The sequence below is a fragment of the Oncorhynchus gorbuscha genome, linkage group LG24 (genome assembly GCF_021184085.1).
Source record: "Oncorhynchus gorbuscha isolate QuinsamMale2020 ecotype Even-year linkage group LG24, OgorEven_v1.0, whole genome shotgun sequence".
Taxonomy (NCBI): domain Eukaryota; kingdom Metazoa; phylum Chordata; class Actinopteri; order Salmoniformes; family Salmonidae; genus Oncorhynchus; species Oncorhynchus gorbuscha.
In genome coordinates this window covers 29,531,174-29,558,179 of record NC_060196.1, presented here as the reverse complement: position 1 = coordinate 29,558,179, position 27,006 = coordinate 29,531,174, and the positions used below count along the sequence as shown (strand labels likewise).

At 44.4% G+C, this 27,006-nt stretch overlaps 1 protein-coding gene across 4 annotated transcripts in view; it reads left to right on the top strand.

The window, feature by feature from the left end:
- Positions 1 to 3,743: 3,743 nt before the first annotated feature.
- cica (capicua transcriptional repressor a) overlaps positions 3,744 to 27,006 on the top strand; it is a 49,271-nt gene continuing 26,008 nt past the window's right edge. For all 4 annotated transcript variants that reach the window (XM_046327558.1, XM_046327557.1, XM_046327555.1 and 1 more), the window contains exons 1-6: positions 3,744 to 3,929; positions 7,351 to 11,281; positions 21,890 to 22,021; positions 22,464 to 22,632; positions 24,032 to 24,131; positions 24,435 to 24,617. In XM_046327558.1, coding sequence (XP_046183514.1) covers positions 7,510 to 11,281; positions 21,890 to 22,021; positions 22,464 to 22,632; positions 24,032 to 24,131; positions 24,435 to 24,617 — 4,356 coding nt within the window. In that variant the 5' untranslated portion in view covers positions 3,744 to 3,929; positions 7,351 to 7,509. The remainder of the gene's footprint in view (positions 3,930 to 7,350; positions 11,282 to 21,889; positions 22,022 to 22,463; positions 22,633 to 24,031; positions 24,132 to 24,434; positions 24,618 to 27,006) is intronic.

The window sequence follows — 27,006 nt, the reverse complement described above, 5'->3', positions numbered from 1 at the left end:
GCTTGTTACTTTAACTTGACTAAATATAAACAAGTCTGCCACTCAAAAACACATACCATGAGGCATTTAGGGACAGACATACACATATAAAATCTTAAGATAAAAAGGCTTTTATGATTGGACAATTGCATAAAAGATGCTGCATTGCCAAAATGTATCTGAGGGGAAATGGTCTGTCTTGAACATGGATGTGTTAACATGCTTTTTTGAAGGACCTTTTGCAGATTATTCAGAGAACCAGAAGATGGTCACGACAAAACCTCACCCGACCCCCTAGCCTTAGGAATATTGGATATTATATCACTCTAAAAACATTGCAGAATATCACCCTTTGATACCTTGCAGTGTTTAACACTCCCTCTATTATCCCTGACAGTTCCTCATGCTTTAGTACCTGTCCCAACAACATGTAAATGTATCTCTCCTCTCTGCTTTTATCGCCCTATCAGACTCCTCCTCCATCATCGTCTCTCACTGTCACCTCTCATTGGAGCGAATGTCATCAGGTGATCTCTCCCTGCTCTACATTTGCCAGTCTAACTTTCATCAAATCTTATGCAGAGCAGCTCACCAGGGGGCTCCGTTCCACAAAAGTTGATTGACAGGACACTTTGAGCTGCCCGCTGGGAGGGTTTGTTGCCTGGCCCTAGGCTGAGGGCAGAGGTCAACATTTTGAGAAGAGATGGAGGCCTGGCCCGAAGAACAAGATCACAAAGACTGCTAATTATCCTCAGTTGTGTGCGTTGCCGTAGTAACCCACTGTTTTATACTCTCACTCAACACAGACAGATAATGTTGTGTGTCAACTAGTGGGTATAGCAAATAGTTTATTTTGTGCAAAAAAAATATTGAAATGATTTATTTGACAGAACTTTTCTGTGATTGAGGAAACCAGTTGATAGAATGGTAGCACTTACATTTTTTTTTTACGGTAGTTTTCTCAAAATAAAAAAAATAATTCTACACAACTGGTAACTACATAACGTTAACATAATTTATTTATGATTAGCAGAAACAAATAAGTTATTCAAAGGTTATTAAAATGTAATTAACATTTTGTAGTCAATATGCAACTATGTGCTGTAAAATAAAGTTATATCAATAGAACTGTGGGCCTTGTCTGCTTTGTGCAGGTCTATAGGCTTCAGATGGTATGCATCTATAGAACTCCAGCTTATTGTATCATGGGTAACATAGTGTACACTTGTCCTTGTCTTTGTTTACATTGGTTTACAACACATATTGTTCTCTGCAGTTTTTCGAGGAGACCTCCATTATAATCCTTTTCTGAACATAAGGTGCTGGTTGCATGGACCAAAAGTAAACCTTGGAGTACAAAGCATGTTCAATGTACAATTTACAGTGAAAGTACTTTTATTCCAGGGTCCTTGCAACCAATTGAAGACACAGACTGCATCAAGCCCCTTTTGTAAACAGAAACTCAAAGCCCAAGAGTTATTGTGTGCGTGAGAGCATACGTGTGTGCAGGAGTATGCTTGCGTGTGTGTGTGTTTGTGTATTTAGGGAGAGAGATTGGCCGGGACAGCATGTGAGCCAGATCCCTGTGATCGGGATTCATTACCAGTGTGTCATGTGAATGGGAGAGCTACTTTTCAAACCTGACCAGACTCACCACTTGAACTCTGCCCACAGTAGCAGCGTTGCGTGTCAGTGCATGTTTACTGTGTGCTGTCTCCTCTCTGTTCATGCAGATATCCTCAGTGAGCCAGTGTCACAGAGGGATTGAGCGTTCCCACATAGGTATGCGTTTATGTAATGTGGATATAAGATTTTTGCTTTCCTACATGGAGTATTTATCATGCTCCTAAAAAGGGCTCTGATATAAGAACAGGATTAGGTGTAATGGGTTATGATGCAGCTATAATGCATTGTAAGACTTGTCATGCCCACACATAGTCCCCTTGTAAAAGCCTTATAATCATCACATAATGATTTTTGACAAATTGCTTTTTAGGATTATTTTAAAATAGTATGAAATAATATAAGCCTTATTATAAGTAATTGTAATGTTTTTATTCAGAGTTATAAACCATTATACCTGCAGGCTTTACTGTAGGTAAAAGGTTACTAGATTACTCAACGAGCTCATTCAAAAACGAGAGATTCTGTATGATGTTTGCATCTCTATGTCACCGGCTTACGAAATCCTTTCTCAAAGTTACTTCTCTCGTATTCTGTTGTCCTACATTTCTGATGATGCGTAGACACTGTGAATGAACACAGACTGCTGAGAGACTGCAGTGCTCTACCCATCAAGGCGTGGAACGGCTTGCATATCCCTGTGTGTGTGTGTGTGTGTGTGTGTGTGTGTGTGTGTGTGTGTGTGTGTGTGTGTGTGTGTGTGTGTGTGTGTGTGTGTGTGTGTGTGTGTGTGTGTGTGTGTGTGTGTGTGTGTGTGTGTGTGTGTGTGTGTGCGTGTGTGCACGTACAGCGTGTGTGTGTGCATGTGCAGTATGTGTGTATGAGCCTGGTATGTAGGCCTATGCATGCGCATATATGTGTACGAGCTTGGCATGTGTGTATGCGCGTCTATGCATGCATGTATGTCTGTATGAACCTGCTCTGTGTGTGCGTGTGTGTGTGCACTTCCACGCACAAAGGTTACGTAACACCCTAACATGTTATAACTACATGGTATGTGCGTGACAAACACACTTCATTGCCACAGTAAGCAGAACTATAGTGTTGACCAAGCAAGACCAGTCAGTTCACCGTCTGTACATGCAGGAAACAGTGCACAGTGTGTTGCACTGCTACAAACCAATCCACGAACATGATACCTATCATCATTATGAAATGTTATAGAGGAATATATATGGCTCATTCCCTTAGGAACAGTAATCCTAGGTTTAGACTAATTTACTCTGGACCCTTCCTGTTTGGCTCAGCTGATGGCAACAAGCACGATGACCTCATCACAGTACTTGGTCATTGGCCTAGAGACCCTCTATCATTTGGCCAATCGTAGATTGATTTGGTGACGTTAGCTTTACAGTCTATCGTTTGGATGGGGAGGCGGGACAAAGCGCGCACTGACGTCAACGATAGTATATAGAGCGCTGTGATTGGCTAGACTGGCTAATGTAAAGGAGAAGAATGAAAATATCAAAGGATACAATAGGGGAAAAACACGGTTAAAAAACATATATTCGAAATAAATAGCAAAAATGGACATTCATAATGTCTATGTTTTTGATGTCACTTGCTTAAGCGCATTGATCAGCGAAAATAAACAGCTCAACTTTTTTTCTATCCCATTCCCCTCCCCATTTACTTGCTGGTTGAACGTCACTTGCCTCTTCTATACTGGTCATGTAAGCTACAGGTTAAATGTTTTTTAATTATTATTATTTTACAACAGATGTCCTTATATTACCACAACTGCAAAACACGAGCGTTAAAGAACATCAGGTCCCAAATTCCAATTTTTATAGGACTGTTATCTCCGCTGTATGCGTTTGTAGATTGGTGAGGAGTATTATTTTTATTCCATTCGCCCGCCTACTCCCTGTCAGCAGACCTCCCCTAAAGCACTATTGGATGCCTCAGCCCTGTCCTAAACAGCTGTTTGGTGTTTTGCCACAGCACGATTCGACTAAACACGGTGTCAATCAAATATACATGGCCATGTAGTTCCTTGGATTCATGAAATCTACTGGCTACTGTACTCAAATGTGTCCTCTGATTGGCTAGATGGACTAGTGTCAAGGCTTTGGGCTTCATTCACCATTTTGCGACTGTAGAGTAGAATGTACAGAGCAGTCAGTAGTTTTTCCTCCTTTAAGTTGCTTTACAGAAGAAAGATAATGTGACAGTCTGTTAAATGTCAATCCTGGATATCCGACTATAGGCCTACTAACGATTTCGCTACTGACTCGATAAATATCTGCATTGAAAATAATTTTGTGGTGAGTAAAACCTACAAATCTTTCTTCTGCAGCGCTGCAGTAGCCTGTTTTGCTTTGTCGACCTGCTACGTTGTAGACGTTGCGAATAATAAGCACCCTCTGTAACTACTAATACAATTATATATTAATTTGTTATAATACTCTACGGAGAGAAGTAAAGAGAGGATTGGATGCCACACTTAATGAAAAGGGAGCGGTGCGGGTGGATTGTCAGCCTAAAACTTTTCCCCCAGAAAATATTCAACGCCATAACTGCCATTATTAAGACTGAGACTTCCTAGAAGTGTTTTTCTTTAGGTTGCGATTGAAAGCAAACATCGAAGCAATCTGCATCACCCACATAGTTATTAGCTTTATTATCTCTACCTAGGCTACTATTCGCGATACAAAATGTCTATTTGAATCTGTCCTTCGCCTGCAGGCTTGTGGGCCGCGTTTCTGCGTTGTGTCCACAATTTTTTTTTACTTTTTATTGTAACTTAATGTACAACGTTGCAGTTTGCACTCGCCGGTAAATTAGTTCCTAAGTTGCATCGAGTAATGTCCACATTTGACAACGGTTGTCACGAATGAATTCGCAGCATAATTACTTTGGCTGCTGTCGCACGATGTAACTAACGTTCATGACATATTGTTCGATTTAAGTAAGCCTAAATCTGTTTGTCAATACCTTTTGATGAGTTGTTCCACAGCACCATATTTTGGAATTACTAGGCCTTTAAGTGTTTAATGTCCCGTGTTAAATGTTCCACGAAGAAGATTTTGCTAAGCGGCCTTGTGTTGTTAGACCTGCGTCACTGGACTTCACGGCCCTGTTGTGTAGTAAGCTGATAGTAATCGCAAAAGCACTACGACCAATAAGAGTGGTTGACACATATATCGCACAGCAACGTTACTATTCAGCAAAAGTAACAGTTCCCCGGTTCTTGCTTTCGTTTGCATTTAACAATACTTCAGTTTAGGGTTGTTGCTTGTTTTTGATCTACATTCAGCCTAAGTACTTTGGTAGGCAGGCCCTACGTGAAGTTTGTAAATTATCCGGTAGTTGCACTATAGGTCAATGTTCTCCAGTAGTTCTCATCGTTTTATAGTTATGTATCGTAATTGTAGAGGTGGAAATTCATCCCACTGTGCACACACCGGTTGAATCAACGTTTTTCCCCCCACTTCGTTTAAATTACATTACGTTTAACCAACGTAGAATTGACGTCTGTTCACATTGGGATGTTATGTGAACATTGATTTTCATTATGCTCACATAGGATATTACCACAAGTTCTCCAATGGTGACCAATGACAATGCTATAACATGGTAATGGTTCAGCATGCTAGGGTTTACACAGCGTAAATATGGGCAAAATATATTTTTGTAACCTGTATTTAACTAAGAACAAATTCTTATGTACAATGACGGCCTACACCGGCCAAACCCGGACGACGCTGGGCCATTTGTGCGACGCCCTCCCTATGGGACTCCCAATCACGGCCGGTTGTGAAACAGCCTGGATTCAAACCAGGGATTCGAACTAGTGACGCCTCTAGCACTGAGATCCAGTGTCTTAGACAGCTGCGCCACTCTGGAGCCCAAAGTGAACGTTGATGCAATATTGATAAATGCATAAGGCTCATACATTTAGAAGGGAAATGCGTCGTACCTTCATTTATCGAAAATGGTTATAATTATGACACTCACCCACATACTTGCCAGGTGTCCACTATTGAGTAAACAAATGTGCACACTTCTAACTTGAAAAAAGTGAGGCGACAAATTACTTTTATGATGACAGTTCTTTGAAAGCAATCGCAAGTCTCCCAAATATAATTTGCATAACACAGGTACTGGTTTGCAACTGTGTGTGTTATCAAACAGCAGTCTACGTGTAGTGTGGTCACAACAACGCAGGTCTGTAGTTTCTCATTACAAGTAGATAGATACCGTAGAGTTCTTCTGTACAGCAAAAATAATTCAATTACTAGACGTACATGACATTGTAACAACCTAATATTCAATAAATATAATTTCTCCATGACATCCAGCATTCGATCCTAACGTGATGAAAGCAAACTCATACTCCACAATATCATTTTGTCTAGACTTTGATGTCTGTCTTTGGTCCTGCTTTGTTAGAGGATTAGATAGACTTTTTGTTGAATCACGGCGTTGTGTTGTCTGAAACTCTGAGGCGGACGGGAACTGTGTGCTGGAACAAACGACCCAGAATGTAAGCATGCTAGGCCTACAACACATGGCGCTGCCTGTTTCAATAGAAAACCCCAAACCAAACCTGTTGGTTTTCAGTTCGTCTCTGTCAACCAAATTTGTCAGCATTCGAGCAACATCGATGTTTTCCCTGGCAGTGAAAAATGCCTCGAAATGAGAGAGTGGTTGTTGGTATGAAATCTAAGGAGAAGAGAGGGCTAAAGAGAGAGGATAATGAAGTAGCAGGAAGTTAGGTAATGGTCCATGACAGGAAGTGTGGATTGTAGGGGCGGATTGGTTCAGCTACGAAATAGATGAAGGTCACCACCGAGAACCAGAGAGAGAGAGAGAAAGAACGAGTGAGTAAGATAAAGAGAGAAATGCGAGTGAACAAGAAGGAATTCCCCCTCCTCAACTGTCATAGCCAAGAAACCAGAGAGAGAGATAGAGACAGTGTGTCTGTGTGTTTGTGTGTGTGCCTCTGTGTGTGTGTGTGTGTGTGGGTGCAGACTTGTCTGGACAAGCATTTCCAAATGCTCGCCACTATTCTGCTATATTGTTATATTACTTTACACACTATATAAGATTGCTTCATTATGGTTTCATTTGTATTCACACAGTGTTATGTGTATAATTATATGTGATACTAAAAAATGTTCTCTTGCCCATTCACCCTCTGAATGGCACACACACACACACACACACACACACACACACACACACACACACACACACACACACACACACACACACACACACACACACACACACACACACACACACACACACACACACACACACACACACACACACACACACACACACACACACACACAAGCCGTGTCTCAGTTGTATCAAGACTTAGCTTTCACCTGGATTCATGTGGTCAGTCTATGTAATGGAAAAATAGCCGTTTTCCCTAATATTTTGTACACTCAGTGAAATTCATGTGAAATGATTTTGTAATAAAATGGTAATACCCATTACTTCTTGAGTTGAATGATTCATCGTTCATATCAAGAATGAATGCATTACCAAGGACACAAAATACATGGCTTTATAGAATAGGTCTGTAAATTATTTGGTTAAACTGGGCCCAGTTCTTCTTTGACGACCACTTCTCCCCACCGCTACCTTACCTGGTGAATAGGATTTGTATAATGTCACAATGCATTCGCCACATGAATAATCCATCCATTGTTACGCTCTGCTCCGTTTCAGGGTCTGGAATAAGGTGGAAAGAGCTGGAGAAACAGAAAGAGGAAAGGAAGAGAAGAGAGAGAGGAGCTGGAAGAGCAGGGAAATAGAGGGAGGAGAGAGGAACAAAGATTCTGGAAAATTAAGCCACTGTAAATAGTCAAGAAACCTCCCAATGCAGAGATGAAGCCGATTAAAAAGCAAGGAAGGCGCTCGCCCCCGTCGACCCGAGCCAAAGGGGGGAAGAGACGGGGGACAGGGGACAGTGGAGAGAAAAGAGACTCGGACGAGAACAGAGACCGATCCCCCAAAAGTCAGACCTCACCCCAAACCTCATCTCACTCAGAGTCTTCTCAGGAGGAGTCGGTGACACTCACAACGATGGCCACGCCAGAGAGGGAGGGCCACAGAGAGGGGCCCCGGGTCCCAGAGACAGCGGCCGCAGCAGCAGGGCCCCTCCCTGGGAAGTCGGAGGACTCCCTCCCAGGGAGCTTCAAATCGCTGAGCGCCCACAGCACAGACAGCAGCAGCAGCGCCACCAGCGCTGCCAACAGCCCCAACCCCTCGTCCAACCGCAAGACGGCCACCTTCAAGGCCCGCGTCCCCAAGAAGAAGTACACCTCTGAGCACTGTGCTGCCGCCGCCGCCGCCGCTGCCGCCGCCAACCACGGAGGCCCCGGCAACACAGGCGCGCCTCCACTGAACAGAAATAGTGCTCACAGTGACAGTAATGCCGGAAGTCAGTTGTCGAGCTTATCTTCGGGGCCCGGGTCAGCGGCGAGGGAGGGCGGTTCGCTCACTGACATCAACAGTCAGACCAGGAGACCAGTGGAGGACTACATTACCACTATAGCTCCACCACAGGACAGGGACAACACACCTGGACCCCCTCCCACAGGGGACAGAGACAGGAGAGGCCCAGAGGGAGGCAGAGAAATCTCCCCCAGCCCTGTCCGCTGCTCCTCTACTGACACGGCCAGCGAACACGACCTAGACGTGAGCGAGCCACACCGCTCCAACTCTCACCACGCCAACCCCACCCCCGAAGCACACACCCTGGCCCTGGTGCAACGTAGCACCCCGCAAACTCCGACCCCACAGAGCCTGTCGGACGCGCTAGCCGACGCCCTGGCCAAAGGTCTAAAGAACCAGCGGGTGCTAGCCAGGCAGGCTCGGAGGAGGACTGTAAAGGGGGAAGAGGAGAACGGAGGAGGGGGTAGGGAGAGCATGGACTCAGTGTTCAGAGCGGGCGTGGTTCGGCGGGTGAGCGGCGAGCACGGCAGCCTGGAGGTGCAGCTGAACGACGAGAAGGAGCTTTACCGCTACCCATTTCGTGAGGGCGCCCAGGGACCCGTGGACATTATCATGGACGCCCCGCCGCCCGGCTCCCAAGCAGTCCCCATCGGCACCCCTGTGTGCGTGCCCTTCGGAGGCAACGAGGACGGCGGCACCACAGAGGCCCAGCGCCAGTGGTACCGAGAGGGCCTGGTCACCCAGGTGGACTCCCACCCGGCTGTGTCCTACCCCTATAGAGTGTTATTAGAGGATAGAGTGCCCCCAGGGGATGAGGAAGGGGATGGCAGGGTGGGCACTCCGACCGCTGTGTGGGTGTCCCGCCAGAGCCTCCGCCTGCTGGTGCCCCCCTGGGACCTGGACCTGGGACCCTGCGGAGGGGGGCGAGAGGAAAGCGATGCCGCCGCCAAGAGAGGGCGAGAGAGGGAGAGAGAGAAAGAGGACAGGGATGAGATAGAGGTGGAGCAGGAGCTGTGTCGCCTCAGCCGTGGGATGGGGCTCAGCGCGACTGTGGCTGGGTCCGTGTTGGGGAGGCTTTCATACCCTGGAACGGCCCCCGCCTCCTCGTCTTCCTCCACTGTCAGCTCCCCCGTCACCCCCGCCTCGGTGCTGAGTCTGGTGCCCGGAAGAGACTGGGAGCGAGAGAAGGACCTGGTGGAGAGAGAGCGGGAGCTCCAGAGGAAACAAGAGAGAGATAACCGAGAGAGGGCCAAGCAGCACCACCACTTCATGCCCCTGACCCCCGAGGAGGACATAGAGGTGTCTCACTTCAGCATGGTGCCCATGGGGGCGGCGGGGGGGGCGGTCAACACAGGCCCACTGACGGTGTCCCAACACAGGCACATACTCTCCAAGCCGCCCCCGGGCTACCTCAGCCCCCACCTGTCTGTGGTCCGGAGCCTCGGAGGCACCCCGCTGGTGGGCCCCCACCTGGCCCTCAACCCCCACCCCCCTCCCTCCCCCACGGTGCTACTGGGGCTTGAGTCGGGAGCACTGGCAGCGGGGGCGGCCGTCATCGCCACCTCTCAGCTCCCTCCTCTGTCCTCCTCATCCTCCCGCGGCTCCCTGGATAAGCCGCCCTCTTCAAACTCCAACTCCCACGGCGCATCTGGAGGGGGTGGAGGCTCGGGTTCGACTTCCTCGTCGCGCTCCCGCACCCCGCTCACGGCGGCCCAGCAGAAGTACAAGAAGGGCGACGTGGTGTGTACCCCCACGGGCATCCGCAAGAAGTTCAACGGCAAGCAGTGGAGGAGGCTGTGCTCCAGAGAGGGCTGCTCTAAGGAGTCCCAGAGAAGAGGCTACTGCTCGCGTCATCTCTCCATGAGAACTAAAGAGATGGAGGCCAGCGGAGGGGGCAGAGACCGTGGCGGGGCCAGCAGTACGGGCACCCTAACCCCGTCAGATCTGAGGCTGGGCGGCGGCCGGACCAGTTCAGAGTTCGACTGGGACAATACGTCGCGAGACAGCAGCGAAGCGAGCAGTAGGGGAGGGGATTCACGACCCCGCCTGGTCCTGCCCTCGCTCCTGCCCCAGGACTTATCACGCTTCGACTTTGATGAGTGCGAGGCGGCCACAATGCTGGTATCTCTGGGCAGCTCCCGCTCGGGCACGCCTTCCTTCTCTCCCATCTCCAACCAGTCGCCCTTCTCGCCCACACCGTCGCCCTCGCCTTCCCCGCTCTTCGTCTTCCGCCCGGCCACCTTCAGCCCCATCACGGCGCCGCCTTCGCTCACCCCTCGCCGCCACCGCCACCTGAGCGGCACTAAGGTGGGTACGCCGGGCTCGGAGCGCGAGCGCCACCTGTCGGGCATCGTACCCACCTTCCAGACCAACCTCACCTTCACTGTGCCCATGAGCCCCAGCAAGCGGAAACTTGATGCCCTTCCTCCGCCCCTGCCCCTCTCTGCCCAGGATTACTCCAAGTCCGACCAGCAGTTAGGGGAGAATATAGGCCTAAGCCCAGCCGCCTTCAGGGTGCTCTCTCCTCAAAGCCAGCCCACCACCCCCTCCTCACTCTCCTTCCCCCGGCCCCGGAGCGCCACCAGCCGCCCCCCGTCCTCCGCCGCCTCCACCCCCCCGCCAATGCTGGTGTCTCCCACCCCTCCCTCTCCCCTTCCCCAGGACCCCAGCCCCCGCCGCGTCGTGCCCCTGCGAGACTCCCCCGTCATCGTGCGGAACCCCGACGTCCCCCTGGCCAAGTTCACAGATGGACCCCTGGTGAGGAGGGGAGGAGGAGGCCGCTCCTCCAGAGAGCACAGCCAGCCCCTGCACCTTGCCACCGGCCTCCAAGCACCCGTGCCCATCAACGGCGCCACCACCAATGGCGCAGTCCTCCTGCGAAACCCCGCCTCCACCCTTGTCCTTGTAACCTCCTCCCAGTCCCTGACCCCAGCCGTCGCCGGACACCCTGCCCACTCCAGCCCCACCCTCAGTGGTGGCTCCGCCTCCATCTCCTCGACTGGCTCCGCCCTCTCCAGCTCTGGATCAGGAGGAAGGGAGTGGGAGAGGAAGCCCGGCGGGCACCAGGACGCCATTGGAGGGGCATTGCCCCAGCCGGTAGCCTGCCACCCCTCTCCAACCGCCCTGCTGCCCCTCATCCTACCAGCCGAGTCCCCTCACCCTGCACCCCGCAAGGACATCATCATTGGACGACCCGGGACAGGTAAGACAACAATTATTATTGGGTTGTATAGGGGTTAGTATATAGAGGTGTATAGGATAGGGGTTAGTATATAGAGGTGTATAGGGGTTAGTATATAGAGGTGTATAGGGGTTAGTGTATAGAGGTGTATAGGGGTTAGTATATAGAGGTGAATAGGGGTTAGTATATAGAGGTGAATATAGAGGTTAGTATATAGAGGTGTATAGGGGTTAGTATATAGACGTGTATAGGGGTTAGTATATAGAGGTGTATATGGGTTAGTATACGAGGTGTATCGGGGTTAGTATATAGAGGTCTATAGAGGTGTATAGGGGTTACTATATAGAGGTGTATAGGGGTTAGTATATAGAGGTGAATAGGGGTTAGTATATAGAGGTTAGTATATCGAGGTGTATAGGGGTTAGTATATAGAGGTGTATAGGGGTTAGTATATAGAGGTGTATAGGGATTAGTATATAGAGGTGTATAGGGGTTAGTATATAGAGTTAGTATATAGAGGTGTATAGGGGTTAGTATATAGAGGTCTATAGAGGTCTATAGGGGTTAGTATATAGAGATCTATAGGGGTTAGTATATAGAGGTGTATAGGGATTAGTATATAGAGGTATATAGGGGTTAATATATAGAGTTAGTATATAGAGGTGTATATGGGTTAGTATACGAGATGAATCGGGGTTAGTATAGAGAGGTGTATAGGGGTTAGTATATAGAGGTGTATAGGGGTTAGTATACGAGGTGTATCGGGGTTAGTATAGAGAGGTGTATAGGGGTTAGTATATAGAGGTGTATAGGGGTTAGTGTATAGAGGTGTATAGGGGTTAGTATATAGAGGTGAATAGGGGTTAGTATATAGAGGTGAATATAGAGGTTAGTATATAGAGGTGTATAGGGGTTAGTATATAGACGTGTATAGGGGTTAGTTTATAAAGGTGTATATAGAGGTGTATAGGGGTTAGTATATAGAGTTAGTATATAGAGGTTTATAGGGGTTAGTATATAGAGGTCTATAGAGAGGTAAAGGGGTTAGTATATAGAGGTGTATGGGGGTTAGTACATAGTGGTGTATAGCGGTTAGTATATAGAGGTGTATCAGGGTTAGTATATAGAGGTGTGTAGGGGTTAATGTATAGAGGTGTATAGGGTTAGTATATAGAGTGTATAGTGGTTAGTATATAGAGGTGTATAGGGGTTAGTATATAGAGGTCTATAGAGGTGTATAGGGGTTAGTATATAGAGATGTATACGGGTTCGTATATAGAGGTGAATAGGGGTTAGTATATAGAGATGTATAGAGGTTAGTATATCTAGGTGTATAGGGGTTAGTATATAGAGGTATATAGGGGTTAGTATATAGAGGTGTATAGGGGTTAGTATATAGAGGTGTATAGGGGTTAGTATATAGAGGTGTATAGGGGTTAGTATATAGAGGTGTATATGGGTTAGTATACGAGGTGTATCGGGGTTAGTATATAGAGGTCTATAGAGGTGTATAGGGGTTACTATATAGAGGTGTATAGGGGTTAGTATATAGAGGTGAATAGGGGTTAGTATATAGAGGTTAGTATATCGAGGTGTATAGGGGTTAGTATATAGAGGTGTATAGGGGTTAGTATATAGAGGTGTATAGGGATTAGTATATAGAGGTGTATAGGGGTTAGTATATAGAGTTAGTATATAGAGGTGTATAGGGGTTAGTATGTAGAGGTCTATAGAGGTGTATAGGGGTTAGTATATAGAGATCTATAGGGGTTAGTATATAGAGGTGTATAGGGATTAGTATATAGAGGTGTATAGGGGTTAGTATATAGAGTTAGTATATAGAGGTGTATAGGGGTTAGTATATAGAGGTCTATAGAGGTGTATATGGGTTAGTATATAGAGGTATATAGGGGTTAGTATATAGAGGTGTATAGGGGTTAGTATACGAGGTGTATCAGGGTTAGTATAGAGAGGTGTATAGGGGTTAGTATATAGAGGTGTATAGGGGTTAGTGTATAGAGTGGTATAGGGGTTAGTATATAGAGGTGAATAGGGGTTAGTATATAGAGGTGAATATAGAGGATAGTATATAGAGGTGTATAGGGGTTAGTATATAGACGTGTATAGGGGTTAGTTTATAAAGGTGTATATAGAGGTGTATAGGGGTTAGTATATAGAGTTAGTATATAGAGGTTTATAGGGGTTAGTATATAGAGGTCTATAGAGGTGTAAAGGGGTTAGTATATAGAGGTGTATGGGGGTTAGTACATAGTGGTGTATAGCGGTTAGTATATAGAGGTGTATCAGGGTTAGTATATAGAGGTGTGTAGGGGTTAATGTATAAAGGTGTATAGGGTTAGTATATAGAGTGTATAGTGGTTAGTATATAGAGGTGTATAGGGGTTAGTATATAGAGGTCTATAGAGGTGTATAGGGGTTAGTATATAGAGGTGTATACGGGTTAGTATATAGAGGTGAATAGGGGTTAGTATATAGAGATGTATAGAGGTTAGTATATAGAGGTGTATAGGGGTTAGTATATAGAGGTGTATAGGGGTTAGTATATAGAGGTGTATAGAGGTTAGTATATAGAGATGTATAGGGGTTAGTATAGAGAGGTGTATCGGGGTTAGTATATAGGGGTTAGTATATAGAGTTAGTATATAGAGGTGTATAGGGGTTAGTATATAGAGGTCTATAGAGGTATATAGGGGTTAGTATATAGAGGTCTATAGAGGTATATAGGGGTTAGTATATAGAGGTCTATAGAGGTATATAGGGGTTAGTATATAGAAATCTATAGAGGTGTATAGGGGTTAGTATATAGAGGTGTATAGGGGTTAGTATATAGAGGTCTATAGAGGTTAGTATATAGAGGTCTATAGAGGTTAGTATATAGAGATGTATAGGGGTTAGTATATAGAGGGGTATAGGGGTTAGTATATTGAGGAGTATAGGGGTTAGTATATAGAGATGTATAGTGGTTAGTATAGAGAGGTGTATAGGGGTTAGTATATAGAGGTCTATAGAGTTGTATAGGGGTTAGTATATAGAGGTGTATAGGGGTTAGTGTATAGAGTGGTATAGGGGTTAGTATATAGAGGTGAATAGGGGTTAGTATATAGAGGTGAATAGGGGTTAGTATATAGAGGTTAGTATATCGAGGTGTATAGGGGTTAGTATATAGAGGTGTATAGGGGTTAGTATATAGAGGTGTATAGGGATTAGTATATAGAGGTGTATAGGGGTTAGTATATAGAGTTAGTATATAGAGGTGTATAGGGGTTAGTATATAGAGGTCTATAGAGGTCTATAGGGGTTAGTATATAGAGATCTATAGGGGTTAGTATATAGAGGTGTATAGGGATTAGTATATAGAGGTATATAGGGGTTAATATATAGAGTTAGTATATAGAGGTGTATATGGGTTAGTATACGAGGTGTATCGGGGTTAGTATAGAGAGGTGTATAGGGGTTAGTATATAGAGGTGTATAGGGGTTAGTATACGAGGTGTATCGGGGTTAGTATAGAGAGGTGTATAGGGGTTAGTATATAGAGGTGTATAGGGGTTAGTGTATAGAGGTGTATAGGGGTTAGTATATAGAGGTGAATAGGGGTTAGTATATAGAGGTGAATATAGAGGTTAGTATATAGAGGTGTATAGGGGTTAGTATATAGACGTGTATAGGGGTTAGTTTATAAAGGTGTATATAGAGGTGTATAGGGGTTAGTATATAGAGTTAGTATATAGAGGTTTATAGGGGTTAGTATATAGAGGTCTATAGAGAGGTAAAGGGGTTAGTATATAGAGGTGTATGGGGGTTAGTACATAGTGGTGTATAGCGGTTAGTATATAGAGGTGTATCAGGGTTAGTATATAGAGGTGTGTAGGGGTTAATGTATAGAGGTGTATAGGGTTAGTATATAGAGTGTATAGTGGTTAGTATATAGAGGTGTATAGGGGTTAGTATATAGAGGTCTATAGAGGTGTATAGGGGTTAGTATATAGAGATGTATACGGGTTCGTATATAGAGGTGAATAGGGGTTAGTATATAGAGATGTATAGAGGTTAGTATATCTAGGTGTATAGGGGTTAGTATATAGAGGTATATAGGGGTTAGTATATAGAGGTGTATAGGGGTTAGTATATAGAGGTGTATAGGGGTTACTATATAGAGGTGTATAGGGGTTAGTATATAGAGGTGAATAGGGGTTAGTATATAGAGGTTAGTATATCGAGGTGTATAGGGGTTAGTATATAGAGGTGTATAGGGGTTAGTATTTAGAGGTGTATAGGGATTAGTATATAGAGGTGTATAGGGGTTAGTATATAGAGTTAGTATATAGAGGTGTATAGGGGTTAGTATGTAGAGGTCTATAGAGGTGTATAGGGGTTAGTATATAGAGATCTATAGGGGTTAGTATATAGAGGTGTATAGGGATTAGTATATAGAGGTGTATAGGGGTTAGTATATAGAGTTAGTATATAGAGGTGTATAGGGGTTAGTATATAGAGGTCTATAGAGGTGTATATGGGTTAGTATATAGAGGTATATAGGGGTTAGTATATAGAGGTGTATAGGGGTTAGTATACGAGGTGTATCAGGGTTAGTATAGAGAGGTGTATAGGGGTTAGTATATAGAGGTGTATAGGGGTTAGTGTATAGAGTGGTATAGGGGTTAGTATATAGAGGTGAATAGGGGTTAGTATATAGAGGTGAATATAGAGGATAGTATATAGAGGTGTATAGGGGTTAGTATATAGACGTGTATAGGGGTTAGTTTATAAAGGTGTATATAGAGGTGTATAGGGGTTAGTATATAGAGTTAGTATATAGAGGTTTATAGGGGTTAGTATATAGAGGTCTATAGAGGTGTAAAGGGGTTAGTATATAGAGGTGTATGGGGGTTAGTACATAGTGGTGTATAGCGGTTAGTATATAGAGGTGTATCAGGGTTAGTATATAGAGGTGTGTAGGGGTTAATGTATAAAGGTGTATAGGGTTAGTATATAGAGTGTATAGTGGTTAGTATATAGAGGTGTATAGGGGTTAGTATATAGAGGTCTATAGAGGTGTATAGGGGTTAGTATATAGAGGTGTATACGGGTTAGTATATAGAGGTGAATAGGGGTTAGTATATAGAGATGTATAGAGGTTAGTATATAGAGGTGTATAGGGGTTAGTATATAGAGGTGTATAGAGGTGTATAGAGGTTAGTATATAGAGATGTATAGGGGTTAGTATAGAGAGGTGTATCGGGGTTAGTATATAGAGTTAGTATATAGAGGTGTATAGGGGTTAGTATATAGAGGTCTATAGAGGTATATAGGGGTTAGTATATAGAGGTCTATAGAGGTATATAGGGGTTAGTATATAGAGGTCTATAGAGGTATATAGGGGTTAGTATATAGAAATCTATAGAGGTGTATAGGGGTTAGTATATAGAGGTGTATAGGGGTTAGTATATAGAGGTCTATAGAGGTTAGTATATAGAGATGTATAGGGGTTAGTATATAGAGGGGTATAGGGGTTAGTATATTGAGGAGTATAGGGGTTAGTATATAGAGATGTATAGTGGTTAGTATAGAGAGGTGTATAGGGGTTAGTATATAGAGGTCTATAGAGTTGTATAGGGGTTAGTATATAGAGGTGTATAGGGGTTAGTTTATAGAGGTCTATAGCTGTGTATAGGGGTTAGTATATAGAGGTGTATAGGGGTTAGTATATAGAGGTGAATAGGGGTTAGTATATAGAGGTGTATAGGGGTTAGTATATAGAGGTGTATAGGGGTTAGTATATAGAGGTGTATAGGGGTTAGTATATAGAGGTGAATAGGGGTTAGTATATAGAGGTGTATAGGGGTTAGTATATAGAGGTGTATAGGGGTTAGTATATAGAGGTGTATAGGGGTTAGTATATAGAAATATATAGAGGTGTATAGGGGTTAGTATACGAGGTGTATCGGGGTTAGTATATAGAGTTGTATAGGGGTTAGTATATAGAGGTGTATAGGGGTTAGTATATTGAGGTGTATAGGGGTTAGTATATTGAGGTGTATAGGGGTTAGTATAGAGAGGTGTATAGGGGTTAGTATATAGAGGTGTATAGGGGTTAGTATATAGAGTTGTATAGGGGTTAGTTAATAGAGGTGTATAAGGGTTAGTATATAGCGGTCTATAGATGTTAGGGGTTTATAGACATCATAGTAACATACATCAGTGATATGGGAATAGTTATCATTGCAGTTATGCGACATCATTCTTCCACAATAAATTACATCAGTTGGTGTTTTGTTGACTGCGGTGGAAAAAGCTCACTCAGGCGCTGCTCCAGAATCTCCCATAAGTGTTCAATTGAGTAGAGATCTGGTGACTGAGGCAGCCACGGCATATGGTTTACATCGTTTTCATGCTCATCAGACCATTCAGTGACCACTCGTGCCCTGCAGATGGGGGCATTGTCAACCTGGAAGAGAGGGAGACCACTCCCATCAGGGTAGAAACGATTCACCACAGGTTGAAGGTGATCACTCAGAATGGCTGTGTATTTCTTGCCGTTTACCTTGCCCTCTAAGGGGTTGTGTGGTTCTCAACCATGCCAGGAAAATGCACCCCCACACCATAGCAAAGGCGCCAGAACCCTCATTTACTCAAGTATTTTCATTATTTTTGGCAGTTACGTATGTTTAAAAATTAGTGACTTCAGCGACAATAATTGTACATTTGAGTGTGGTGAAATGGTGCAACATGGCCGCAAGAGTGCTGTGTCAGGCGTAAGGTAGCATAACGTTTTGTGGTTGTCGTCTGTTATGTCTTTCAGAATGTTTGTAGGGGTGTGGCTCTGTGTGTGTGTGTGTGTGTGTGTGTGTGTGTGTGTGTGTGTGTGTGTGTGTGTGTGTGTGTGTGTGTGTGTGTGTGTGTGTGTGTGTGTGTGTGTGTGTGTGTGTGTGTGTGTGTGTGGTGCAGGGGTGGTCAACGAGTATGCGATAAGGGGTGTGAGTCTGTGTGTGTGGTGGGCCAGGGGGTCAACGAGTGTGCGATAAGGGGTGTGTGTGGTGGGGCAGGGGGGTCAACGAGTGTGCGATAAGGGGTGTGTGTGGTGGGGCAGGGGGAAGGGGGTCAACGAGTGTGCGATAAGGTGTGTGTGTGTGTGTGTGTGTGTGTGTGTGTGTGTGTGTGTGTGTGTGTGTGTGTGTGTGTGTGTGTGTGTGTGTGTGTGTGTGTGGTGGGGCAGGGGTGGTCAACGAGTGTGCGATAAGGGGTGTGGGTGTGTGTGGTGGGGTAAGGGCGGTTAACGAGTGTGCGATAAGGGGTGTGTGTGTGTGTGTGTGTGTGTGTGTGTGTGTGTGTGTGTGTGTGTGTGTGTGTGTGTGTGTGTGTGTGTGTGTGTGTGTGTGTGTGTGTGTGGTGGGGCAGGGGGGTCAATGAGTGAGCGATAAGGGGTGTGTGTGTGTGTGTGTGTGTGTGTGTGTGTGTGTGTGTGTGTGTGTGTGTGTGTGTGTGTGTGTGTGTGTGTGTGTGTGTGTGTGTGTGTGTGTGTGTGGTGGAGCAGGGGGGTCAATTAGTGAGCGATAAGGGGCGTGTGGTGTGTGTGTGTGTGTGTGTGTGTGTGTGTGTGTGTGTGTGTGTGTGTGTGTGTGTGTGTGTGTGTGTGTGTGTGTGTGTGTGTGTGTGTGTGTGTGTGTGTGTGTGGTGTGTGTGGGGCAGGGGGGTCAATGAGTGAGCGATAAGGGGTGTGGGTCTGTGTGCTTCAGTTTCAGTTCAACTTTGAAAGAGGGACGTGTCTCAACATGCAAGGCTGCTGAGAGCAGGGAGGACTCACACAAACAAACACACAGAGCCCAGTATAGCAGACGATACACAACCCCGGGCAGAGTAACCAAGGGCAAGTCCAGTGGTTTTATTTTATCCCACTGAAATGGGAAGGACCAAAAGTATTACAGTGTTGTCATGGATAATTTGTCTCTCGATGGAATTAGTGCAGCTCTCTTTGCTTATTGGATCCTGCTTCTCCCCACCATTCTGTCACGTTATACTCTATGGGGGGGGGGGAGGGGTTCACTTGGTCCCGTTGAAGTCAATGGGAGATGAAGTGAATGTTTAAAGCTAGCCCTGTCTAGAGCAGTAGTCTCAGCGTGTGTGCATGAAGTAATGTGCTCCGCCATCACCCTCCCATGTGTCATGAGATTACCCAAGGAGGGCTTGCAAGTTTCAAGACTTCAAACACTTCTGAGAAGAAACCCCTCTATCCTCCAAAGGCAACTCAGTCATCCTTCGTCATGTACAGTATCTCACCTGGCCAACATCAAATTAAATCCAATGTTATTTGTCACATACACAACAGGTGTAGACTAACAGTGGAATGCTTACTTAGGGGGCCCGTCCTATCAATGCAGAGAGAAAGAAAATAGAGAAATAATAGAATAATAAGTCAAACACATAATAATAGATGCGCAATGAGTAACGACAACTTGGCTATATATAGGTATGAGGTAATTGAGGTAGATACACTATATATACAAAAGTATGTGGACAACCCTTCAAATGAGTGGATTTGGCTATTTCAGCCACACGCGTTGCTGACAGGTAAAGTCAAGCACACAGCCATGCAATCTCCATAGACAAACATGTGTCAGTAGAATGGCCTTACTGAAGAGCTTAGTGACTTTCAACGTGGCACCGTCATAGGATGCCACCTTTCCAACAAGTCAGTTTGTCAAATTTCTGCCCTGGTAGAGTTGCCCCTGTCAACTGCCCCGGTCAACAACGGCTCAGCCACGAAGTGGTAGGCCACTACTAGAAGCAACGTCAACACAATAACTGTTCGTCTGAAGCTTCATGAACTGGGTTTCCAGGGCCAATCAACTGCACACAAGCCTAAGATCCCCATGTGCAATGCCAAGCATTGGCAATGCCAAGCAGTGGTGTTAAGCTCGCCGCCATTGGACTTTGGAGCAGTGGAAATGCGTTCACTGGAGTGATAAATCACGCTTCACCATCTGGCAGTCCAACGGACGAATCTGGGTTTGGCGGATGCCAGGAGGACGCTACCTGCCAAAATGCATAGTGCCAAGCATTTCGCCACACCCACAATAACATCTGCTAAATATGTGTATTTGACCGATAAAATGTAATTTGAACTGTAAAGTTTGGTGGAGGAGGAATAATTGTCTGGGGCTGTTTTTCATGATTTGGTCAAGGCCCCTTAGTTCCAGTGAAGGGAAATCTTATCGCTACAGCAAACAATGACATTCTAGACGATACTGTGCTTCCAACTTTTTGGAAACATTTTGGCAAAGGCCCTTTCCTGTTTCAGCATGACAATTCCCCCGTTCACAAAGCGAGGTCCATACAGAAATGGTTTGTCGAGATCGGTGTGGAAGAACTTGACTGGCCTGCCAGAGCCCTGACCTCAACCCCATCGAACACCTTTGTGATGAATTGAAACAGACTGCGATCCAGGCCTAATCGCCCAACATCAGTGCCCGACCTCACTAAAGTGCTTGTGACTGAATGGGGGTAGAAGCTGTTCAGGGTCCTGTTGGTTCCAGACTTGGGACATGCCGTGCTGTAGCAGAGAGAACTGACACCGCCTGGTATAGAGGTCCTGGATGGCAGGGAGCTCTGCCCCGGTGATGTACTGTGCTGTATGCACTACCCTCTGTATCGCCTTGTGGCCGGATGCCAAGCAGTTGCCATACCAAGCGGTGATGCGGCCAGTCAAGATGCTCTCAATGGTGCAGCTATAGAACCTTTTGAAGATCTGAGGACCCATGCCAAATCTTTTCAGCCTCCTGAGGGGGAAGAGGTGTTATCGTGCCCTTCTCGTGACTGTGTTGGTATGTGTGGACCATAGTAGATCCTTGGTGATATGAAAATGTCAAGGGATCAATCTCAATGTGACTCAAAAATCTTAAGCAGCTCTAATGTGCAAAAGCCCATATAAGTATACGTTGTTCTTGACCAACTAGGTTGTCATTGTAAAAGAGACTTTGATCTCAATTATGTACTTCCTAAATATCTAAAATAATGGAAGCATATTATATACTAATCAAGACCTATGTTGCTTTTCCAATGAGACCCTATATATCAGTTTTCCCTTGAACTGTTTGACACAATGACTGTTAACCAGTGTACTCTTAGAAAAAAAAGTTCTATCCAGAGCCTAAAAGGGTTCTTTGGCTATCCCCATCGGATAACCTTTTGGAGAACCCTTTCTGGTTCCAGGTAGAACCCTTTTGAGTTCCACGTAGAACCCTTTACAGAGAGGGTTCAACATGGAACCCAAAATAGTTTTATCTGAAAGCAAAAAGGGTTATCCTATGGGGACAGCCGAAGAACCCTTTTGGAACCCTTTTTTTCTAAGAGTGTGTGTTTTCCAAAATGGTGGGTCAATTCCCAATGGGGCTGAGAGGGGCATGACTAAATACTGCTCAGACAGGAAATATTTTGTTTTTCTTAAGGGTCACAAGAGAATTCAAATGGCGGAGAATTCAGTATGGTCACGCCGTCACTGCACAAAGACGTTTGGGAACCACTGCAGTTAACCCTTGCTATTTGAGACTTAAAATAAATCACCAACTATTCTTAATATTTTCCTTCCGAATCTGCCTTTTCCTCCCACAGTATGGACCAATGTGGAGCCTCGTTCAGTGCCAGTGTTTCCTTGGCATTCATTGGTCCCTTTCCTGGAGCCCAGCCAATCGAGTGCGGCTGCCCAGCCCGCTGATGGCCAACAGCTTGTCAATCAGAGCAAAGGTGAGGATTTGTTTAACACTTCACTCGTGTTGAAATAAATAGGCCTATTCTAGGCAGGTTGCATACACAACTCATGTGTTGTACTTACTTATTTTGTAAAGATATTTAGTGTACAGTATACCGTATTGCATCTTTCACTATTTGCTGCATCACTTCATAAATAAATAACTCTCAGTACATTTAAAAAAAAAAAAATTATGTTGGTGACATTCGACCTGCATGTTTTTGCAATTACCTTGAGATCAAGTTACATTGAGTTGATTATTGCGTCCAATAATCATAATTTCTCCATTAAACCATTTTAGCTTCTTATTGTAAGGGATAACCAACTAGGGGCTATGCGTTCTCTGGAAGTATTGCACTGTGCAGAAGGTGGGTGCCACGACACGGAGCCGAAAAACAGCCAGCGTCCACCAACTAACTCCCTTCTCACTTGTCTCAGAGCCCCGTTGTGGGGTGGCCGTAGTGAGTGACGGATGGGTGGGTCCACCAGACGCAGAGCAAGGGTCTCCATCCCGCCCACCACCCTCCTCCAATGACAACGACCCCCCAGCTGGAAGAGCAGAAAGAGGTGGAGCCGACAGCGAGACGGAGAGCGATGCAGACGACCCGTACGTTGTTTTTTTTTCTAGGTTGTTTAATGGTCGTTCGAAGGTGTGTGTGTCGACTGTTTTAATTGCAGGTGACACACTACAAGTGGGATGTCAAAGGAAATAATGTTGTCTGTAGTCTTTGACAGCCCCACTATGGCTTTCTAGAACAGTCCATCACAAATGCTTGCATTGCAGTCGGAAAGACCAGTTCCTTTCAATTGCCCTGGCGTCATTGATTGTTGAATTATCTTTAGTTTGATGGAGAGACCTACATAGAGAAAGTGTCATAGTTGTGTTTGTATACCATAGAATGTACCACTTAAAACCACAACATTAGCTTGGTATTTAAGTGATGAAGAAGGATACAAGCTTTTTGCCCTCCTCAACCTTTCTTTATCCAGGTACAGTATGTTACTAATGGCATATTCTCTTGAAGAAATAGCTATTAGCACAGAATTGAAGATTATTGGAAAATCTGTCCTACACATTCATACATTATTAAATGTTTCTGATTGGCAGGCCATATTCACATTAAGTTTCTGATTGGCAGGCCTTATTCACATAAAGTTTCTGATTGGCAGGTCTTATTCACATTAAGTTTCTGATTGGCAGGCCATATTCACATAAAGTTTCTGATTGGCAGGCCATATTCACATTACGTTTCTGATTGGCAGGCCTTATTCACATTAAGTTTCTGATTGGCAGGCCTTATTCACATTAAGTTTCTGATTGGCAGGCCTTATTCACATAAAGTTTCTGATTGGCAGGTCTTATTCACATTAAGTTTCTGATTGGCAGGCCATATTCACATAAAGTTTCTGATTGGCAGGCCATATTCACATTACGTTTCTGATTGGCAGGCCTTATTCACATTAAGTTTCTGATTGGCAGGCCTTATTCACATTAAGTTTCTGATTGGCAGGCCTTATTCACATTAAGTTTCTGATTGGCAGGCCATATTCACATAAAGTTTCTGATTGGCAGGCCTTATTCACATTAAGTTTCTGATTGGCAGGCCATATTCACATAAAGTTTCTGATTGGCAGGCCTTATTCACATTAAGTTTCTGATTGGCAGGTCTTATTCACATTAAGTTTCTGATTGGCAGGCCATATTCACATAAAGTTTCTGATTGGCAGGCCTTATTCACATTAAGTTTCTGATTGGCAGGCCTTATTCACATTAAGTTTCTGATGGGCAGGCCATATTCACATAAAGTTTCTGATTGGCAGGCCTTATTCAATTAAGTTTCTGATTGGCAGGCCATATTCACATTAAGTTTCTGATTGGCAGGCCATATTCACATAAAGTTTCTCATTGGCAGGCCTTATTCACATTAAGTTTCTGATTGGCAGGCCATATTCACACTGACTTTCTGATTGGCAGGCCGCTATCACATTGAGTTTCTGATTGGCAGGTTTTTTCCGGGTGTAGCCAATGATCCTGCCCCGTCTACGGGCCCTATCAAGAGGCGCACTCAGTCCCTCAGCGCCCTTCCCAAAGATGGAGACAGAAAGGTGAGCTCTCTGCTTGTCTGTCTCTGGCTTTTATTTTCTTATCTGTGTCTCTCAGCCCAATATCTCCCACTCACATACATTATGTGTCCTTCTCTCTGTGTGCTATTAGCTCAAACTAGAAATTGCCATTATCTACAGATCGAGGATCAGATTACCTGACCCCCAATCCCAATCTTACCATTAGGGGGCAAAAAAATAACTGACCCTGTATCAGTGATTAGGGGCAAATTCGACCTACTCCTTGTGGCTCATCCCTTCCATGCACCCCATTATCACATGTATCTTTCTCTCTCTCTCTCTTAGAGGGAAAAGGACCACATTCGGCGGCCAATGAACGCGTTCATGATTTTCAGCAAGCGTCACCGGGCACTGGTTCATCAGAGGCACCCCAACCAGGACAACCGCACGGTCAGCAAGATCCTGGGCGAGTGGTGGTACGCCCTGGGGCCCAAAGAGAAGCAGAAGTACCACGACCTCGCCTTCCAGGTACATACCAATGATGTATATAAACCCTGGATGACTGACAGGGGGCTCTGTATTGAAGCCATCGCACAGCCATCTTGGTACTCCTCCATTGTGAAAACGATTTTGCTATAGAAATGCATTTATTAATGTCTACATTCATCTTCTGTTACAGACACCTTAATGCAAATTCAATTATGTTAACTAAACATAAATCGAATAAAAATATATACAATTATTTATTTGAGAGTACTAATGTTACTGTCCCCACTACAAAAAAAAACTTAAATACATGTCATTTTGTCCTTGAAACATTTATTTGAAATACTGTACAATTCCTTTCATTACTATGGACTGCTCCTACTGGGGAGTGCCAATATGGCCGACCGGTGTCTTCAAAGCCTCTCAGTAGCCAATACAAAGCATCAGCAATCCAGGGTATATATACATCATTGGTACAAATTAGAGGTCGACCGATTATGATATTTCAATGCCGATACCGATTATTCTAAGACCCCAAAAAAAAGGGGATACCGATTGATTGGCCGGTTTTTATATATATATTTGTAATTATGACAGTTATCAAAAATAAGACACATGGCTTTCCCTGGTGCCAATTCAATGAAATAGTCCCACACTGATGCTCTGCTTTTCTCAGCCATCTGTAAAATGAATATAATCATACACACACACACACACACACACACACACACACACACACACACACACACACACACACACACACACACACACACACACACACACACACACACACACACACACACACACACACACACACACACACACACACACACACACACACACACACACACACACACACACACACAGCTCTCTGACGTGACAATGACACTGAAGAGTCTGCTTAGGAGACACAAATACTCTCAAATGTTTGAATAATAAAAAAACTAGAGTTTCAGTTACCTGTGATGAATGTTGAAAACATAAACTGTCATTTCTATATGCAGGAAATCTTATTTTAATAATTGGCATGGTAGGAATTGACTACCAAAGTGTGACTCATAATTCCCATGACTCCTTCCAGCAAAATCTGAAAAGCCGTTCCTTCATTCATTTATTCCATAGGATATTTTTAGATTCACTTCAAATAAGGTCTGTGTTTCGTGTAGGCTTACACCACCTTGCCAGTTTGATAACGGTGTAGGTATCCATAGGACACGGTAACTCTGATCAATATTGGCTAAATATAAGAAAAACATTTTTTTTTGCAGAGTGGATTTCTTAAAATTTGTTGACAAACGTTACCTTATCCTAGCCAGATTTACACGGGTATCAAAACGCCGAGGCGGTTTAAGCCTGCACGAAACACAGACTTTATTTGAAGTAGATCAAGACATTCCCTATGGAAGACATGAACGGTAAAATAACGAAGGAACCCCTTTCATGTTTCGCCGCAAATTATTCTATGAAATATGATGCGTCGACTGTTTCTCTCAATACCATTTGTATTTCATATACCTTTGTCTATTGGATGTTCATATAGGCACTTTAGTATAGCCAGCTTAATCTCTGGAGTTAATAGGCTTGAAGTCATAAACAGCGCTGTGCCTCAAGCATTGCTAAAAGCTGCTGGCAAACGCAGTAAAGTGCTGTTTGAATGAATGCTTACGAGCCTGCTGCTGCCTACCGCCCCTCAGTCATACTGCTCTATCAAATCATAGACTAAATTATAATATAATAAACACACATAAATACAAGCCTTTGGTCATTAATATGGTCAAATCCGGAAACTATCATTTTGAAAACAAAATGTTTATTCTTTCAGTGAAATTCGGAACTGTTCCGTATTTTATCTAAAGGGTGGCATCCCTAAGTCTAAATATTGCTGTTACATTGCACAACCTTCAATGTTATGTCGTAATTATGTAACATTCTGACAAATTAATTACGGTCTTTGTTAGGAAGAAATGGTCTTCACACGAGCCAGGTGGCCCAAACTGTTGCATATATACCCTGACTCTGCTTGCACTGAACGCAAAGAACTGACACAATATTGCCTGCTAAAATGAATTTATTTTAACTAAATATGCAATTTTAAAAAATATACTTCTGTGTATTGATTTTAAGAAAGGCATTGATGTTTATGGTTAGGTACATTTGTGCAACGATTGTGCTTTTTTTCGCAAATGCTCTTTTGTTAAATCATCACCCGTTTGGCGAAGTTGAAGTAGGCTGTGATTCGATAATAAATTAACAGGCACCGCATTGATTATATGCAATGCCGGGCAAGCTAGTTAACCTAGTAATATCATCAACCATGTGTAGTTAACTAGTGATTATGTGAAGATTGATTGTTTTTTATAAGATAAGTTTAATGCTAGCTAGCAACTTACCTTGGCTCCTTGCAGCCACAAGTCCTTTTGATGCTGCACTC